Here is a 20964-nt window from a genome sequence, read left to right on the forward strand (position 1 = left end):
ATTTAACTCTTTTTGTTCTATAGTTGTAAAGCACTGTAATTGTTCTTGCGGGGTGATAATTGAGGCTGAATTATAAGGCGCGATTGAGGATTGAACGTTTACAATTGTGGTTCTGATGTTTTCTATTTTCTCAGTGAAGAACTTCATGAAATCATTACTACTAAACTGTAATGGAATATTTTGTTCAGGAGACATCTGTTTATTTGTTAGTCTCGCCACGGTGTTAAATAAGAACTTAGGATTGTTATGGTTGTTTTCTATTAGTTTGCGGAGATGCTCAGCCCTGGCCGCTTTTAGGGCCTTTTTATAACGTGACATACTGTCTTTCCATGCGATTCTAAAGACCTCTAAGTTGGTTTGTTTCCATTTACGCTCTAAATTACGGGTTTCTCTCTTTAGAACACGCGTAGTATTGTTGTACCATGGTGCTTTACTTTTCTCTCTGACCTTTTTTAATCTAATGGGCGCAACAATATCCAATGATCCAGAGAGAATGGTGCTCATAGTGCTAGTTAATTCCTCAAGTTCATCTGTTTGTTTGGGTTCACTGAGCAGCTGAGACAGATCCGATAAGCTGTTTGAAAAATTATCTATGGTGGATGGAAGGATTGTTCTGCCTAATCGATAACGCGGCGCAGCATGATATATTACGGGAGTACGTAATATGCAAGTTACCATGTAATGGTCAGTGACATCGTCACTTTGTGGAATGATATCTATATCGGTTGGATCGGTTCCATGTGATATAATTAAATCGAGTGTATGATTAAATCGATGAGTCGGTCCGGTAATGTTTTGCTTGACCCCAAAGGAGTTTAATAAATCTGTAAACGCAGCCCCTAACGCATCATTTTGATTATCTACATGGATATTAAAGTCTCCAACAATTAATGCTTTATCGAAGTTAACTAATAGGTCTGAGAGAAAATCTGCAAACTCTTTTAGGAAATCAGCGTAAGGCCCAGGCGGTCTATATACGGTAGCCAAGGCTAGAGATAATAGGGATGTTTTTCGAACATCTAAGAGCGTAACATTTAGTACAAGTACTTCAAATGAAATAAACTTATAACCCGTTTTCTGAGTAACATTGAGAAAATCTCTATAGATTGTTGCAACACCGCCGCCACGACCATTCAGTCGGGGCTCGTGCTTATAGGAGTATCCTGCTGGAGTAGACTCATTTAAACCGAAATAATCATTTGGTTTAAGCCAGGTTTCAGTAAGGCAAAGTACATCGAAGCTATTATCTGTGACTATTTCATTTACAATAACTGCCTTAGGTGTGAGTGATCTAATGTTTAGAAGACCTAGCTTTAAAAATTGTTTTTGATTACCAATAGCAACATTTTCTGGTTTAATAACAATTAGATTTTTTCTAGATCCTGCAGTAGATTTATGATTTGATCTCACTAAACGAGGAATAGACACAGTTTCTATGCAATGTTCTACACTATTTATATCAGTTAAATTGGTGCAGCAGCAGAGACTATGATTTGGACTTTTGGTTACTAGTCAAAAGGTATTTAACATTTTGGAGATGTTATCTGACAGAATAAACAAAAAACTTTTTTTGATATAAACAAAAAACATTCTGTGCCTCATCAGAAGAGCTCTTTTCCTCCTCTGACTCAATAGTAAGACGAGCGACTATATAAGCGAAACCTCTCCCCCGGGAGATATTTGGCAGAGCGGAAGCTCAGCTCAACTCCAGCTCACCTGTCACCTGTCATTCTTTTAGGTGGCAATGTTACGTAATGTTAAAAATAGATTATTTTAGAGAAAAATATCATCAGAAGTCACGCTTTAAAGGAGAACTCCGGTCAATTTTAACATTGAGCTCATTTTTTGGTAAATTTGGAGTGCTGTCAGTACAGAGAACAACGACAAAAATCGGTGTTGCCTACACCGTGTTATCCTCTTTTTAAAATTTGTAATCAGTAATCGATTGTCGAGTTCACGTGCATAGGTTTAGTTACCTATGATCACGCGCGTGAACTCGACAATCGACTACTGTGGACTTCGACCGAAAACAGGAAGTAAATACAGGTATGTGCGCTGGCTGAATTAACATCACTTTTATTAATATCTTGCACATCTACTGCAGTCAGATTCACCCGTGTTCACTCTGAAGGAATCACTCACATGACCTGTGCACTTGTAATGACACATCAAGGATGTTAAGAGGCTAAAAGCAGGTTTAATACTTGCCCCATTGAAGTCAACAGGGTGCAAACTTTAAAAAGAGGATAACATGGTGTAGGCAACACCGATTTTTGTCGTTGTTCTCTGTATTGACAGCACTCCAAATTTACAAAAAATGAGCTCAATGTTAAAATTGACCGGAGATCTCCTTTAACCCTCTGAGGTCGACAAACGCGCCGACGCGTTTTGCCGGATTTTCTCCACATTGTAGCACTATAAACTTAAATTACTCCATCATTTATGGTCATACAGAAAAAAGAAATATAAAAAAAGAATCTGTGATATTTCTCCTTTTGTATGTGTCCACTTACAATCAAATCAAAACATTGTGCTTTTGTAAAATAAAGAAAATAAACAGGGTGTGCGTTCTGCCTCTCCGTCGCGGTGAACTTTTTTTTCTTGAGCACGTCTATAAACTGAAACAAAACTCAGCGAATACTTGTCCCACATTTATGAGCCATATACCTTTATAAACATTTAAGTGTGTACTTTTAAATGATCGGATTCAAAACGAAAACAAATATTCTCTGTTTAAGTAATTTGTATAAAACCAACAAGATGTCCAGCTTCTCAAACGCTTGCTCATTACAGTTAATTTGGCCACGCCTACTCGCGCAAAAGATATTCACATGCAAATCTCCACATGGAACGCGAACGCGCTCGTTACCTCAACAACAAAACACTTCACTTCACTTTTCGTCGAGTTTGAAAGACGTGCCTGAGCTTACATTGGATTTAGGCTACCTCAGAAGAAGAAGAACGCGATTTGAAGACAAGAAAGATAAGGTAAGAAATTCTTACATAGCCTAGTTTGTTATTGTTGCATAAATGTCACGTTGCAGCTGAACTGTTGCTAGATATATGGGGAATATTATAATATTTAGACCCGTGTTTACTGTGTTTGTGGATATCTGCTCAAACATAGATATGTTTATGGTAACCATAATGTTTTATATTTGAGAGTGATCGCGTTTGAATGTATCATATTTTGCAAGCGATCGCGTTTGAATGTATCATATTTTGCAAGCGATCGCGTTTGAATGTATCATATTTTGCAAGCGATCGCGTTTGAATGTATCATATGTGTTTACTGTGTTTGTGGATATCTGCTCAAACATAGATATGTTTATGGTAACCATAATGTTTTATATTTGAGAGTGATCGCGTTTGAATGTATCATATTTTGCAAGCGATCGCGTTTGAATGTATCATATTTTGCAAGCGATCGCGTTTGAATGTATCATATTTTGGATGAAAGCAAAACGCACCAAACGGCTTCATGTTTTTATTATTATCTCATTTCATATCATCATAACGGATGGAAACATTTGAAGTAACATGATAATCAATATATTTTTCTCTAGCTTCTTTTGGAAGATTTATAGGCTGCTATAGGTTATTTATTGTTATTATTATTTTATCCGCACTGCGCATATACCTTATGCCTACAAGGCACAACAAACCTGGTGTTCATTATATTATATATCGTTGGAAACGTGTGTGTGTGTGTGTATTCTGTGAATTTTAAAAAGGAATTTTAAAAAGCAATTTTAACCAGAAAAATCTAATATTTATTTCCAAAATCGTGCAGGCCTTTCTCTTGATATCAGTATGTTCACTTTTTTTTTTTTCAGGTCCCAGATGCCACTGAGGACTTCAACATTCACGAGTCTCAGTACGTGAACATGGTAAAGTGAAAATCTTGGAAATGAAAGGTATGTACAATGTTTTTAGGAATGGCACAAAGGTCTCTGTCTTTGAAGTGCTTTTTTGGCATTTGTTGTGTATCTTTGGATTATGTTGTGTTGTAAATAAATCCAAACAATTTAAAAGCCATTATTTTTTAAATCTCCTCATTTACAGTATTGTGCAAGGTTGCTCAGAATGATAGGGGCCTGATAGCTCCTAATAGGGCCGTTAGGGGAGGTTCTTTGTCTTTCTCAGGTGAGAAAAGCTTACATATTAATGAGCTCTCGCATAAGGCTTTTTCACACAAAACACGTCGTAAAATTTTTAAATCAATATATTGTCTTATCTGAATGAGCAGTCAGGGTGATTTTCACATAGTTTTGCAGCAAATATTCTAGGCTACGTCATACAATTTTCAAAAGTCTTGTGAAGAAATAATCAGTATGGGTTTCATGGCCTTATTTCAGTGAGAATTTTTTTTTGTATTTTCAAAAACCACGCATAAATGTCATTATCTCAAAACTACAAACTTTTACATACATGCTGCTGATATATTATTGTAGCAGAGTTTGTGCTGAATACAGTGTAATTAGACTTTAGCCATGAAAATGTCACAAGTAACAGAAATAACCAGAAATGTCAGAGCATGTCAGAACACCTCCAGGGCCCAGAAAACAGCTCAGACCTCAGAGGGTTAAGGGTAATAGAAGCCGACGGAAAGAGGGATCGAGACGAACGGGAAATGTTAGAAATATACATGAAAGAAGAATGAAACTATCTGGATTAACCCTCTGGAGTCTGAGCGGTTTTCTGGGCCCTGGGGGTGTTCTGACATGCTCTGACATTTGTGCTTTTTTCAGTTGCTAATAAACATATTAATGGCAAAGGTGTAAATTCACTCTATATAGCACAAACAGGACTACAATAATATGTGAGCCACATGTATGTACATGTTTTCATTTTTGAGAGAATAATGTTTATGTGTGGTTATCGAAAAAACAAAAAATTAAAGTTTTTTAAATAAGGCCACAAAACACGTTTTGACACATGGCAATAAGACTTTTGACTAATGGATGTCGTTGCCTATAGTATTTTCTTCAAAATTATGTGAAAATAGTCTTGCTTTATCGTTCACATAAAACCATACATTGATTTAAATTGATGTAAAACAGGTTTTGCTTGGAAAGCCACTATGCGAGGGGGCGTGAAAGAGGAGTGGTTTACACCTTAGAATACAATGTCCCACCCACTCTGCATAATGACTCTGCATAATGAGCCATTCATTCAGGTGTGACACTGACTGAGCCACAATGCAAGGACAAAAGATATATTTAGAAGAAGACTTATATTGACCATTTAAGATTTTGCTTACATCTATCTTGTAAATATGTTTTGCTATTTTATTAAAAAGGTTACAATTACAACAATAATTACAATTTCAACAATATTTCAAGTGTAGTCTTTCTTACATTTTATCTATGTATTCATTAGTTTGAATATAGTCAACATTGGAACAGCTAACATCTTAGTTGATGACTTTATTTTTGACAAAAATAGTATTTTATATATAGAAATTGCTAAACAAAAGCTTATTTGACGTGGCAGTATTCTACAGTAAAAACTGTACCCAAATCTAGTCAACAAGATGTTGTCTTTCATATTTCGCCTGACTGTAACGTTGTTTTCATGAAATATTAGGGCATATTGTTAATTTGCAGTTTAATACGTTGCTTATACAAATAGCCTACATTTTATTTCAACATATTTCAGTCGATTTTTACTCATCTCAGTATAGCAATACAGTTTGCTAAAACATCATCATTCATTCACACACGCGATTTAAATTTAAACTGTCTTTGCCAGCTGTGGTAAACAGCGCGCATCTCTGCCGTTCATTCATTCATAAACAGAAACTCACGAAATTCACGTGAGAAGGAAAAAACTTACTAGTATTCCTCAGCTCGCTCCTCGATATACCCGCACTTCTGAGGGACATTTTCCATTATTATTATTCCTCACAGCGCTGCGAGACGGTGTAAACAGGTAATGATCTGAATAAACTTGTGTGTTTTCTCGAGCTGATATGGGGGCGTTCACAGGTTTGCTTGGATTGCCTCAGCCATTTGCGTTTGAATAGCACGCGCTCTCCGTGGGCGGAGTCACAGAATCAGCTGTAATTAGCTCGACTGGAATTGCTCTCTTTTAATACAGATTTCACAAGATGAGAATATTTGTTTTTTATATAAATTACTTCATTTAAAAGAAGAGAATTCAAGCTTCATGCCTGTGTGTCTGTATGCCTGTTTGACTGAGTATTCGCTGAGTTATTGTTCATTTTCGGACGCGTTTCAGAATGCACTACACTGGCAGAGAGAAGGCAGAACTCGCTTCGTGTTTATTTTTCTTTATTTGGCAAAAAGCACAACACTTTGTTTTTATTGTGAGTATACACAAAAATAATACACATTTAACAGAATCAATTGATGTATGAAACTCCTATGGAAAATCAAAGTCAACAGAGTATTTATGAGTTTCTTTTACACTGATAAAAAAAAAAGCGAGCTGGTATCGCCGGTGATACCGTCGACCTCAAGGGGGTTAAGGCCAAATCAAACGTGATGAAACTGACAATTTATTTAATTTAAACAGTTTATTTAACAGCTGAATAATTATTATTTTTTGCCTTGTTTCTGCAAGGCTGTTTTTTTGTTTTTTTGTTTTTCTTGCTTTGCCCTATTGAATCCTGATCTGTCCCTGCCGTGGATGCTCTGTTTGTGGTTTGGACATGGCGAGCCAGTCATTTACATTTAGTCATTTAGCAGATGCCTTTCACAGTGTCTGGTTGGTGTTCCCTTGGTGTCCACTAGAGGTCTCTTCCCCATACCGTCACCACCACATCATGAACTGCATTTCCCATAATCCTGAACTCATCACTGATCATTGCACACAGCTGTTCCTGCACGTCTGAGTTCCAGTCCTGTTTTGTTTCTTGTTTTTGGACTGTCTTTGTATGGATTTTGACCCTTTGCCTGGCTGGTTTATGATTACGGATTACCCCATACTACAGCAAGCGAGTCATCATGAAGAGGCAAAAACAACGCAAGAAGTGCTTAAAATACAAAGTTCAGGCACTGCTTAAAGTTGCATAAGTCAGACAAGGGAGGATTAAAGGAAAAGAAAATGTTTATTTTGCTCACGGAAGAGATGAGTTTTCAGCTGTCTTTTGAATGTCGTCAGGGATTCTGCATTCCGGATGAGGGTGGGGAGATCATTCCACCAGCAAGGAACCGTGAATGAGAATGTTCTGGAGAGTGATTTTGTGGCTTATCATCTGGTTAAAATGTGAGAAAGAGTTGTGTGTCATCAGCATAGCAATAGTAAGAGAAACCATGAGCCTGTAAGATGTGTCCCAGTGATGTGGTGTAGATGGAGAAGAGGAGGGGTCCAAGAACTGAACCCTGGGGAACCCCTGTGGTCAGCTGATGTGCTCTGGATACCTCGCCTCTCCATGCGACCCTGAAGGATCTACCTGTGAGATAGGACTCAAACCAGTGGAGAGGAGTACCTGTGATGCCCAGAGATGAGATGAGACAGAAGGATCTGATGATCCACAGTGTCGAAGGCAGCAGACAGATCCAGGAGAGTGAGAACTGAAGATTTGGAAGCAGCTTTGGTGGTCCGCAGGGCTTCTGTGACCGACAGTAATGCAGTCTCGGTTGAATGCCCTTTCTTGAAGCCAGATTGGTTGACATCCAGCTGGTTATTCTGAGACAGGAAAGATGACACTTGGTTGAAAGCAACTCGTTAAAGTGTTTTCGCTATGAATGGTAGGAGAGAGACAGGTCTGTAACTCTCTGAGTGATGTGTTTAATGTGGGTTTTTTCAGCAGTGGAGTTACCCGAGCCTGCTTGAATGCTGTAGGGAAAATGCCAGTATGGAGGGATGAGTTGATGATGTGTGTGAGTGCTGGTAGAAGTGTGGGAGAGACGGTTTGTAGAAGGTGTGAGGGGACGGGGTCTAGAGGGCAGGTGGTAGGATGACTGGAGATTAGGCCCAAACTCGAGGCACGATGCGTCCACTGAAAGAGCAGATCAGACAGATCGCCAACTCTCTGGACAGATGCCAGAACCAGCAGAAGGGCAGTCTTTAAATTCATCAACTGGGTTCAGAGATGATCACGGCTCTATTGTGGTCAAACTGTGAGTTCTCACACTCAGCAGTAACATGTTTCCAGACCTCAACAGTGAGATCACAGCTATGAAAACACTACGGAAATCATGTAATGTCACACTTAGAGCACAGCCCACTGACACCTCGCTGTAAAGAGAAATCTATTTATTATAAAAATTCTCATCATCTGGCAATAGAATTTTGCCAAATTAGGAATTGAATGGCTTAGATCAGAACTATTTCACAATGACAGTATGTATGAAGCCAGAGTCAAAATTAATCTCTGAAAGTTTTGTCTGTTTTCTCACCTGAACTCTTGACAGTGTATGTGTCTGTGGTCTTGACTTTTATTTTATTTTCAATTGCTATTCGAATTTCACTATTTTATTTAAAAGTACTAAAAGTTTCTATTTCACTTACAAGACTTTGTGGTTATTTTAGTCTTTTTATAAGCACACCAATATTGAGATAAGGGTTTATTGAAATACAGTTAATAATATTCAGAGGCTACTTAGAGAGATCTAATAATAAACTAACCCAGGACCCCTCCCGCTTATATCTAAGGGAGAGGGCGCTACATGTGTATATGTTAAAGTATCATGAACCATGTAATACACATGTTGACGCTGTCACACTCCTGACAATCTGAGTGTGTAAATCATGCTAGAGTTGATATTTATTGACACTATACCACAGTTAAGTGTCTTTTCATGTGTGTGAAACATGTCTGAGAAGTGCATATTGTGAACCGCACTGGCTCAACACACATCTACTCTGAACACAAGGATATTCTTTTGCACACGAGAGCATTGCTGTTAGTTTCACTTGGAGTGTTTCTACACAACACATGGATTATAATGTGCTGTTTCCTCTGAGGAACAAAGATCAGATCCAGCCTCCTTTATCAACACTACAGATGCTCTGGAAGATCTCGGATGTATATCTCAAGCACCACTGATTTAACTTTCGCCTCCCAGAACTTCTGGACCACTGTCTCAATGGTGTTATTAAAAGCCCGGAAGACTTTTATTCCTCCTTGAGCCCCAAAAGGTTTACCCACAGATGCCACTCAATGGCAACTATTGCAGGAAGAGAGCGGCCGATGGCTCAGGACTTCAGGAGGTCTGTGGAGCGCCGGAGCTCCAGGACTGCATCTGGAGACACTCCCTCGCCTTGATGAGGTCCTTCATTTAGTCGGCTTGCAACATCGCCTTGGTGTGCAACAGGAATCGCCTCCAGCCGGGCCGACTGCCACACATGCCTGGCAAGGAATCACTCCTCTAATCTATCTGGAGGAGATTCCTCTTTTCCACCGGCCATGGCAAGGGTCATCATGTCCAACTCCTGGAGAGAGGGAGGAGACAGGCTTACTTAAAACATCGTCTCAACTCTCCTCAGAGATAGACCGGGCCAACAACATGCTCTCTGCCGGATCGGACGGGCCTGCCGATGCTTCTGGTTTGGGCATGAGGAGCTAGCGGCTGAGTTTTGATAAAGGCAGAGATCCGACTCAAACTCCTCTGCCAGCTCCACCTGTGAGCCTCATAAACAAAGCAGTGGGACTGGACCGCTATGTGCAAATGCTTTGCTCCCATCCCTCTTAAAGAGAGCCAGGCGGGAGCGGAGCTTCTTCACTGTGAATCGATCGCATTGAGTACAGCCAGACCTTCGAGAGTTAACCCAGCATGCTTTGCTCCAAAACAGATCACACATCATCAGGTGTAGTGGAGCATTTCCATAACGTGATGCACTTTTAACCCAACCATCTTTGTGACACTTTAACAGACAAACAGCTTTCTAAAGACAAAAGAGCTGATGATGTTTTAGTTTCTTCTTTCTTTCACTGCTTGCCTAACAGACATTTCTCGCTGGATGAAGGACCATCAACTAAACCTTGCTGAGACAGAACTGCTCCTGGTGTCGGCCAACCCAACACTTCATCACAACTTCTCCACTCAGCTATTGATGATCAGTTGAACTTCACAGACCACAGTGCTAGAACTGCAGATTAGCCTTATACAACATTAGGAGGATCAGGCCCTTCCTATCAGAGCTTCACAACTCCTTGTCCAAGCGCTTGTTCTCGCCAGACTGGACTATTGTAATGCTCTCTCCTTCCAGCATCACTGTCAAACCTCTGCAACTGATCCAGACGCTGCAGCAAGAGTGTGTTTATCGAGCCGAAGAGACGCACGTCACTCCTCTCCTCATAAACTTGCCCTGGTTTCCAACAGCCGCTCACATCAGATTCAAGGCCCTGATGTTTTCCTACAGAACAACCACTGGCTCTGCTCCTCTACACCTAAACTCACTACTCCAGACCGATGTGTCTCCAGAAGCTTGTGTTCTGCAGGTGAACGGTGTCTTGTGGTGCATCATCTCAAAGAGACACAGAATCACTTTCACAGACCTTCACCTGGACTGTTCCTGCTGGAGGACGACCTGCCGAACTCAACCTGAGCTGATGAGGCTTTAGCCATCTTCAAGAAACGGCTGAAAACACTTATATTTCATCAACACTCGACCCATTAATACTCACACTTACTATCCTATATAACAATACATTACAAGCTCATGAAGGGGAACAAACATCTCAGGAAAGGAGACTTATTAAACACAACTGCAGAGGTTTTATTAAGAAAATTATAGCAATCATTCAAAATGAAAAAGATGCTAAAAACAGGAATGAACAGACAAGATCCAAGAATCCTCAAATCAGCTCCATCACACAGAACAGAGAGAGATTATACAGTCTGAGTCTGTCCATTACTGTATTAATATTATATTTAAAGCAGTTTACATATGAAGCGCAAGAGAGTGACTTTCAACACTATAGGCAAATATATCCATAAAATCCATATAAATGAAAATAAATCTGGCTTTTTATATGTAAAAAAACCCAAACCATTTTAATCTAAACTTGTTTGTCACTATAAGTGCTCAGAGTTTTTTGTCTGTTTTCTGAGAAGAAGAAAATAAAACAATGAACAATCCTCTGTAAGTTTTTGCTATTGTAAATATTGCTGCAGATTGGCTCTAAACTCATCAGTATTTTATTCTAATATTGTCGGCATCTCTATTTCCTCTGGGTGCTTCGAGTCCTTCCTCCCTGCAAAATAAAAGCATTGACTGACCTCTCGTATGTGTTTTTATCATGATTGCAGATTGTTCCAGATCAGATGAGTGTGAATCATCAGATTGTGTGCGGCTCAAAACTCACCAGCTCTTCTTGCACAGATGATCTGAAGAAGAATCACAGTAGGAGCAGCAAACACTGCGATCTCAACAATACTCACAATCACTGCAGGAAACATGAGAGGAAGAAGAGAAACTGTACATGACTGAAGTCAAGGGTATTCAACTATCAACAGTTATTGATGAAGCATTTACAGACTGACTGATAGTTTAATGTTATAAAGCTGTCAGTATAAATGAACGTGTCGTACCTCTGTATAATGATCCAGCAGTCACACTGACTTCAGTTTCTCCTGGAGGAGAATGGCAGTAGTTGAGAAGAGACTGTACTGTATTACTGTATTACTGTATTACTGTGTTACTGTATAATTTATTCCTGGTTTATATGAGAGTGAAACACAGTTGAGCTTCTGCAAATAAACCTTCAGCTTGAATGAAGGACATAAGCCTTATAATCCTAAACCCGACCTCCTACATGGGTCATACTAGGCTTTAAAGGGGGGGTGAAATGCTCATTTTCACTCAATCTCCTGTTAATCTTGAGTACCTATAGAGTAGTATTGCATCCTTCATATCTCCAAAAAGTCTTTAGTTTTATTATATTTATAATACAAAGATAGGCTGTACCGAGTCTTTCCGGAAAAAAACGAGCGTCTGGAGGCGGGCCGTGTGGGCGAAGCCAGAGCCATAGAGAGAATCCGTCGATCTGGGCTTTGTTTATAAAACATTCATCGTCGAAATGCAGGGAACAAACAGTCTACACAACTCGTTTCTGCATCCACTGTTCCTAACGCTGGGTTCTTTGGTAAGCTTTCCCTCACATCCAAAAACACACTTTGGAGACACTATGCAGCGCTGCCGATGATTTCCTGTTGAAGCGCGTTGATGTGCGCGGTCTCGCTCTCCTCTGGTCGACGTGTGCGCGGGCGAGCTTTTCCGGGAGAAATGCTCATTTAAGGAGTTCCACTCTGGTCTACGTCATTAGATCCACGGTCGAAAAAAACCCAGCCGAAACTTGTACCAACCCGGAAGTAAGATTTTCGGCACAGAAATTCTCCGTTATTCGTCCAAAATATTTTTAAAAAACTTTGGCCATGTTAAGCATGAGAATCCATCTCTTTAACACTGTAAACAACTCTGAATACATGAAACACCATTGTACCCCCCCTTTAATACACTCGTCTGATTTATGCAATATATCATGTATGACCCATGTAGGAGGCCAATATTGGGAATTATAAGGATTGTTATGCAGTTTATGACTTTGACCACTAATATTTTACAACTCCAAAACGTATGAAGCCATCAGAAAGAGTAGAGCCAATCTGTGGAAGTTTTCACAAATCTGTCAGAAAAGAGTGTTTTCTCACCTGAATACTTGACAGTGTATCTGACTGAGGTCTCGAGATGATTTCCAAGAGTAAGCTGACATCTCCACTCTCTGTTGTCATCTTCATTCAGGAGTGTTGTAGTCAGAGTGATGATACAGTCATCTTGATCTGATGATGATAATATCTGATATCTGGAGTCTGTCTTCAGATCAACACCAGCCTGATTCACCCACAACAGCTCAACTCCCTCAGAACTGACCCAATCATTACAGGAGAGTATAGTATGTAAATACAACTGACAAGAGAGAGTCACAGAGCGGCCTGGACTGATCTCAGTCTGTGAGTATGAAGATGATGATGATGTTGATGAAGATGAGGATGATGATGATGATGGAGACACTGAAACTGAACACAAGAAACAAATCACAGACTCTTCAATCATCATCTGAGTTTAAAGGGAGAATCTGCCCTTTTTAAATTGACCACATAATCATAAACTTACCATGAAGAACATTCAGATGAACATAAGAATCAGCATCAGGTCCTTGTTCTCTATTCACATATTGTTCGCAGGTGTATACTCCATAATCTTCTACTGTGACGTTCTTGATGTTCAGAGAGCAGTCAGACTCCAGACTCAGTCTCTCATGTCTCTCTGTGTCGTTCTTCTTTATCCCTCCAGTAATCAGTTCAACTTCTATCCCCGAATGTATGTTCTCGTAGGTCCATGTAGTTGATTTGCAGTCAGAAAGAGTTTTATTACAGGACAGAGAGACATTTTCACCAGAACTGATGAACACATTAGTCACATGATCATCTCCACTGGTTCCTGAAACACAGTATATCTCAGTGATCATTATGATATATATTAATAAATGAAACATAAAACACACCAGCATAAAAAGCAGAAGTTTTAAATGATAGTATTTTTCCTGACTTAAAGCAAACCACACACTCTCCAGAATAAACTATTAGTCTTTATCAGAGAGCTGTTCAAATCACTGACACACTCTTAATATGAAGATAATTCTTCATCATCAGATGTTTGAGTGACACTATGTCCAGTATCAGGAATAATACAGTATGATCTGTGTGTATCAATACACAACTCTGAGATCACAACGTGAATGTGTGCAAGAATAAACTGAGCATGTTCAAATGAACTCTTTCCAGACTAATTCCACTAAATGTCTTTAGAGAAAATACAGATTTCTTTACCTGTGAGAAGTGAAGAGAGAATGATCAGTCCCAGCAGACACAGATCACACTTATCAGCCATTCTCTGTTTCTGTCAGTCTTCCTCTTCATTATATATAGTTACAGCTCTTCCTCTTCATTATATATAGTTACAGCTCCTCCTTTAAACATCATCATCTCCTCCTGTGGTTATTAACTTCCTCTCATCTGACAGCCTGAGATGAAACTCTGAGAAGTGTTGCTGAGTGGATTTCAGTGCAAATGTATTTTTTCATTATTGCTCATGTAGCAAGTGGCTCGATTCTTAGCGACTACACCAGCTCGAAATAACGAGGAAACACTATCTTTAACTAAATAAAGACACACGAGTAAGTTCCACTTAGAGAGGGCAAGAGGCGTGAGTTCCCGTTCAAAAAAATGTTTTTTATTAAAGCTAAAATAGTTGGACAACAATCATTTAAAACTGGAAGTGACCAATCAAATCAGTTATTGGTTGAATGAAACAGAAAAAAAGAAACACACATAACCAGAAACAGAGATAGATGAGTGGCGGGAATCTGAACAAAGACATGTGACAAATGACAAGAACCTGAAAGTCCATGAAAACAACACTAAACAGCACATAATGTGACACACACTGGCTCAAACACACTTACGCTCAACGCTTCAGACTGAACTCAATGAACAGGCTCTACTTTTGCATTACTGCTAGTTTCACTTCCTCATTTTAGAGTTTCCTGCATGCAGTTCAATTCTATAAATAAAATCATTAAATTATTAGTAATAAAATTGGTTTACTACTGAAACGTTCTCCACCATCCATGACAATGACAATGTCTTCTGGAAGAGTTTCTACACATGGATTATAACGTTCTGCTTTACTCTCTACAGCCCTGAGAATATATCAGATCCAGACTCCTTTATCAACTCAAACACCAGTTCATTACTTGCCCTGAGCTTCTTGACACATTTCACATTCAAAAAATGAGGCTTGCTAATTTCAGTGTGCTGACGTTGCCTATACATGAATATCAGTCACGTGACCTCTTACGTCATCCGCTCTTTTTCCAGTTGACTGCCGCCATCTTGAGTACCTATCGAGTACTGTATATGGCACTGACAAGCATTACCTAGCTAGCTTTCTACTTTTCAAAACACACACACACACACACACACACAATGAGCAAAACCCCTCAATTTTCCTGCAAAAGAAAACTTTACATTCAAAACAATGTTATTTCTTCTCAAAATGGTATTTTGTTTTCAAATGGCACACACAAACCATCATATGAATAGACAATTATAAGAACCAGTTGAACACTGAAAAAACAAACAAAAAAAAACTCTCTTTTATGCTAAAGCTCTGATTGCTGATTGTAAAACTGTGTGACGGGTGTTTGCCCATGTGATGAGGCAGTGTGTGTTCCTTGTGAAACAAGAGATTTTCTGCATGAAAATTGTGCCAAGTGCAGAGAATTGTGTGTAGTGTTTTAGAGCTGCAGTTTGAGTGTAAAGCAGGAATTGTGCACAATTGTAAACAAGTGAGAAAAACTGTAATACTTCAAATGAACTGAGGAGGGCAGCAATACGCCATTGTCGTGTCTAGTCTGCCGCAAATATCAACAGAAGAAGAAGAGTTTGGAGAAGATCTCCTCATTGACTAACAAAGACTTTCACACATTCAGATCAAATTCAAGCTTGAAGACGCAACTGGTGTGAACATTAACTATTTAAATGATGTTGATGTAAAATATCAACTTTGAAGTTGTAAAATGTAATTATTGTGTTTCAGCTTATTTGATGGAATTGATGCTAAGATTTGCATGATTTGTGTTGAACAATTATTTGAGCTTGAAAGGTGTGCTTTCAACATTTATAATTGAATGTCAAGGCATTTGATTTAGTTGATTATAGTAAATAATATGGTGATGGTGAATGAGATGTTAAATGTTAGTTTATATAATATTTTTTATATTAATGTATATTTGTTTTGATCACTTCTGCGACACCTCTGCAAACAGAGGTCAATAAAAACAGTAAAGCTCAATGAGTCGTCCTCTTGCGTCCCTCAAGCACGAACGGTGTTACACAAGTGAAACTCCGGCACTGCACTGCCCTCTAGGGGTTATCTCCACAATAGAAATCGTGATCAAATAGAAATCAGTTTATAAAGTGGAAAAATCAGCTCTTCCCCAGTCCAGCGTAGACGGAGTAATCATGTTCATATAAACTTTAAAACTCAGAACTACAACACACACACACACACACACACACACTGACACACACAACACATGAAAGAGTGTGAATCAGCCGAGTCGGATTATCCTCAGAGAAAAGCTCTTCTTCACGTTATTACACGGCACAGCTCTTTAAAACACTCCTACACACTCCCCACCATCATCTAACTACACAAATACCATCTATCTAGCTGTAGCTGAGATGTTTTCGGGTTGATTCAGTCTGTCGCCACTGGAGGGCGCTCCAGGTCACATGTTGTTTGGCTGATGCTGACAAAGTAATAAAACGGAGAACATGTTGTTTTCCCTATACTATACTCTCTGTGTGTGTTGTGTTTGTTCCTACGAGGAAATATATAGGCTATAAGCAGTACTATATTAGCATATTGATGCAGACATAATATAAATTGGCGACACAAAATTGTGAGCACACTGCAAACACATTTTACCCCCAAGCCAACTGAGATCGCAGAGACTCCGATCGCACAGACGAAATCAAGCTGAGGGTGAAAGTATCGCCCAATACGTGGCTCATTTGAGTCTAGGGTGAATTCATGAATAATAAGGATCAGATGAAGAAAGACGAATTCATAAGGTGGATGTTAATGTGATGATGGCACGACCTCAGATGCTGATGCTGAGTTCACACTGCTCAAAGTGACAGCGGTGCTTGATGAGACTTCACGAGTGAATAAAATGCAAAACTCAACAAGTTCTGTGTCATCAGTGATGAAAATGGTCATCACCTGACAAATCTGGAGGCGACTGGAGAAGTTCGGCCTTCATTATTATGCAAGATTTGTTCCAAACCTGGCTACAATTCCTCACCCATTAAATGCAATGTTGCGTACGGACATAAACAGAACTGGTCTCTGGAGTGCGAGGAAATTAACTTAACTAGATCGAGACAAACTTTAAGTTGGCCTGAGAAAGCTTGGACCAGAAAGTTTGAAGTTAAAAAGTTGCTAAGGTATTTCTAGTGGGTTGCTAAGGTGTTCTGGGTGGTTGCTAGGCGGTTGCTAGGGTGTTCTGGGTGGTTGCTATTGTGTTGCTAGGCGGTTGCTAGGGTATTCTGGGCGCTAGCACGTAGGGGTGGGCGATATGAGCTAAAATTCATATCACAATATTTTTCACTTTTCAGACGATATCGATATTATATTGCGATATGAGAAAAAAAAATTTGGAATCACAATTTAGTACACCTTAAAATACAGGCAAAATATGTATTTTAACCTTATATACTTAGAAAAAGGTGAGGGATTTCATTGGACATAGACCTGAACAATCTTTTTTTATTGTGCCATTGTTTTTATCAAAAAGTGCAAACATGAGGTAGGCCGGTATGAATTACATTAAATATTACATAACTTGAAATAAAATATTTAATGAACACAGGAGAAGAAAATGAAAGTATTTTGCTACATGGAAAATACAGTAATTACAAACTCAAATATGTTATAACTCTGTAATTGTTTCAAACAAATCTTTTGAAGCCTCAGCTAGAACTAACGACTTTCTTCTTTCTTTTTTTTTTTGTGCAATTGTTTTTTTTTTAACTGTGCAAACCTGCAACACAATAAATATGATGTAAAATTAAATAAAATACTGTATTTAAAGTATACAGGAGATAAAGAAAATTACTACATGAAAATAGGGTCATCAATACAAACTTAATTATCAAACTTCAAGCCTCAGCCATCAAGTATCAACTTGAACTTGAACACATCGCATCAACTTCTTCACAAGTTCTGTGCCAGGAACACCAGCCTGTTGACCATTTCTGGCTTCAGTGCTGCCCTGCAACATGTGACCACATTGCCCCCAGTGCTGAATGCCCTTTCAGAGGGCGAACTTGTGGCAGGGATGCATACGTACTTCTTTGCCAGACAACTCACACGTGGGAAATTAGATCCATGAAATCGCCACCACTCCAAAGGATCTGTCTCACATGCCATTGCCAGAATGTAGCGGTTTAGCTCTTGCTCGCTGATCTGCTTCTGTGAACATGAGGCATAGGCAGATGCACTGCTGGTCTTCTTAAAGGCTCTTCTTAGGCTTCTTGGCTGATGGTAGTGGATCTGCTGGAGCCGTGGCTGCTTCTCTCTCCCTCTCAGGTTGATCCTCTGCAAGAGATGATGATTCTACCAGGCCAGTGTTCTCCACCAGAAGGTTTTCTATCTCTGAGGCAGCTCTTACCTTAATGTCCTCAAGCTTCTCAGTGGATTTGTACATGGTCTTAAACCTTGGGTCAAGAAAGGTAGCCATGGTGAGTAGCTCATCTGTTGCTGGGTCAGTATACTTGTCATTCAAGTAATCGAGAACCTTAGTCTTGATCTCCTGAGTCAGTTCGGTATCACCCTCTTTTGGATACAAAACCTCTGTATTTAACAGATGGATGACAGGCTTCAAAATAGGACACACTCACGTATGCTTCTCCTGACAGGGCATCCGTAAATTCCTGGAGTGGCTTTAGTGCTGCTGTGACTGACTCAAGGACCATGATGTCTTGCCACGTAGGTACAAGGTGCCGTGTCTTTTTGTCTGCTGCCAGGACTTGTGTAATTGCATATTTATGTCAGAGATTTTGAATCCAAACCAGTTTCAGACGACAGAGGAGCCCCCCTTCTTTTTAACCAATTCTTCCTCGTGCTCTTCAACATGACTTTCTGCATGTTTGCTCATCTTGTTCACTTTTGCAGTGCCTATTAATCTCACGAGTTCGCAAACTGCAGTTGCATGTGCTCGCTTTATTGCTGTTGTATGTTTAGGAGGTGGTTTGTGCTCTATTAACTTGGACTGTTACCGTGCTCTCTGTGTTTGATTATTGATGCCTGTGAATCACGCGAGTTGGACACAGTAGAGAAAAATGTTAAATGTTTAGTCCAGCCTCGATTCTGTATCGTCATTAGTAGTGTTAAAAGTTGTAAAGAGTACCAAATTAAACTAAACAATATAACTGCAACATTTTAATTTATGAATTTCTAACGGCGCTATCCACGATATTGCGAAATCCATATCATGGCACAACATAATACCGGTATTCACCTTCATACCGGTATAGCGCCCACCCCTACTAGCACGCGGCTGCATCTGGTGGCCCAGTATTGACTCTCAAATTGAAGAGAAATCTAAGACGTGCTTGTCATGCCATCAAAATCTAAAATCTCCCTTCCTCTCACCTTTACGTCCTTGGCCGTGGCCCAGAGCTCCTCAGCAGAGTATTCACATCGACTTCACCGGTCCATCTGAGGGATGTTCCTGGTGGTTGTCGATGCTCACTCAAAATGGCCAGAAGTTCACGGGACGGACTCCACAACATCATCTAAGACCATTCAAGTACTGAGAGGCTCATTCAGTCGTTATGGTATACCGGAAACTCTGGTAAGCGACAATGGCCCACAGTTTACGTCAGTAGTTGGCTCTTTTCTAAAAGCGAATGGAGTGAAGCCTGTGCGCTCTGCCCCAGTCCGCCTGGCGGAGCGTTTTGTGCAGACATTTAAACGTTCTCTGAAATCCTCCAAAGAGCCAGTGTCATTGCAACAGATGCTTTTTTGCTACAGTACAGAAATAGGCCACACAGCACTTGTGTCCTCTCAGACAGGAGCAGAGCTGGGCAATTCACAACTCTGGAAAAGACGTACGGATCAGATGCTGGACTGTCCTCCTGAAATGACCTCAATCAGTGGACTTTCCATCGCAGACTCCAGATAATGCTGGACAGGGATGGTCTTCGCCGGTCAGTGAAACAGTGTGTGTGCTTCAGACCACGGTGAAACAAGCTCTCGGACGACACCTTCCCAAAGCGCTAGGAGTTTTCCTGTCCGGCTCCACAGACCACATAACAGGCTACGCTTATAAAATGTTTAAGGTTTGGGTAGTTCAAAAAGAAAGAAAATATATGACCAATGTCATGATTTGTGTTGTATACCTCATAACTGAGTTTACATTCATCTGGAGTGACACCAACTAACAGTGTTCAGTTACATTAGAAAGTGATCCCGTTATTGCCATACTTTAAGTTGAGCTCCTTGTGTTTCAATAAGTTTGGAGATATGAAAATGTGATTAAGAGGGGAGAAACTGAGATGTTTTTGGGTAATTCAGTCTGGCCTGTCGCCACAGGAGGGCGCTCCAGGTCACATGTTGTTTGGCTGATGCTGACAAAATAGTCATAACAGATATAAATAATCAGTCCTATATGATGCAGACATAATGATAGCCTATATTTTAGCACCTTTTCTGACTATTACAAAGCATTTGATTGTTTAGAATATGTTTTTATGATGTTAGAAGAGGCAGAAACCCAATAAGAATATTTAAAAAAATAACCCAATAAAATGACATTTGGGTTAAAAAACAGATGGCCTATAAATACCCATTGCGTGATACTATTTCAAAGTGATTTCCATAATTTTGACAGATAATCAATTGTATTTTAAACCTGGAAAAAGACGTGAGGATTTGAGGATAAAAAATCCAGTGAATCAAAACTGATGGGATAGGCTATCGGAAATTAAATCGGGAGAACAAATTCCCCAAACCAGAAGTGACAGTGACACCCATAATTCAAATCGCAGATCGTCAGGAACAAGGTTGATGAGTATAAATATAAACGCTAAATTTATAAGTATAAATATATTTGCATGGTCCTCGAGTGTGTTGGAATGTTTCAGCAGTCTCAGCTCTGGGACCGTTCACCGCTTGTATCACTCCGCGTGTATAGAACCAGAACCAGGCGAAATGAGCGAGCTGGGCCGGGTTTCACGATAACGTTGTCTCTTAGCGCGCTACGAAGACTCTTACGGTATAACTTAACTGAAGGTATACCATTACTAGGCCTGTTCCCCGAACTATACCTTAGGAAGCTGCTATAGATATGCCTTCTTATGTGCGATGTTACCCGGCGCTGTCCGTGGCGATGCTGATGAATCCGCTGATATCGAC

At 39.8% G+C, this 20964-nt stretch overlaps 1 protein-coding gene and 1 long non-coding RNA gene across 2 annotated transcripts in view; one reads left to right on the forward strand and one right to left on the reverse strand.

Moving 5' to 3' along the window:
* LOC311095233 overlaps positions 1–20964 on the forward strand; it is a 374729-nt gene that overhangs the window by 210172 nt on the left and 143593 nt on the right. The window lies entirely within an intron of this gene.
* On the reverse strand, positions 10674–13950 carry LOC311089111 (uncharacterized protein). The gene is made up of 6 exons (XM_084123552.1): positions 13806–13950; positions 13090–13416; positions 12627–12992; positions 11508–11549; positions 11282–11362; positions 10674–11170 (listed from the first exon to the last, which is right to left on the reverse strand). The coding sequence occupies exons 1-6, from the start codon at positions 13864–13866 to the stop codon at positions 11115–11117; spliced, it is 933 nt and encodes a 310-aa protein (XP_083979678.1). The 5' UTR covers positions 13867–13950; the 3' UTR covers positions 10674–11114.

The sequence above is a fragment of the Abramis brama genome (assembly GCF_963993115.1).
Source record: "Abramis brama genome assembly, chromosome: 1".
NCBI classification, from domain to species: domain Eukaryota; kingdom Metazoa; phylum Chordata; class Actinopteri; order Cypriniformes; family Leuciscidae; genus Abramis; species Abramis brama.

Bases quoted from the DNA above. Each gene is read 5' to 3' on its own strand.
- LOC311089111 (XM_084123552.1), bottom strand. From the start codon at position 13,866: ATGGCTGATAAGTGTGATCTGTGTCTGCTGGGACTGATCATTCTCTCT. The intron at 12,993-13,089 runs GTAAGTTTATGA...TCTTGTGTTCAG, and splicing joins TCATCTGAATGTTCTTCATG to TTTCAGTGTCTCCATCATCA. The intron at 11,171-11,281 runs GTGAGTTTTGAG...TTTATTTTGCAG, and splicing joins CATCTGTGCAAGAAGAGCTG to GGAGGAAGGACTCGAAGCAC.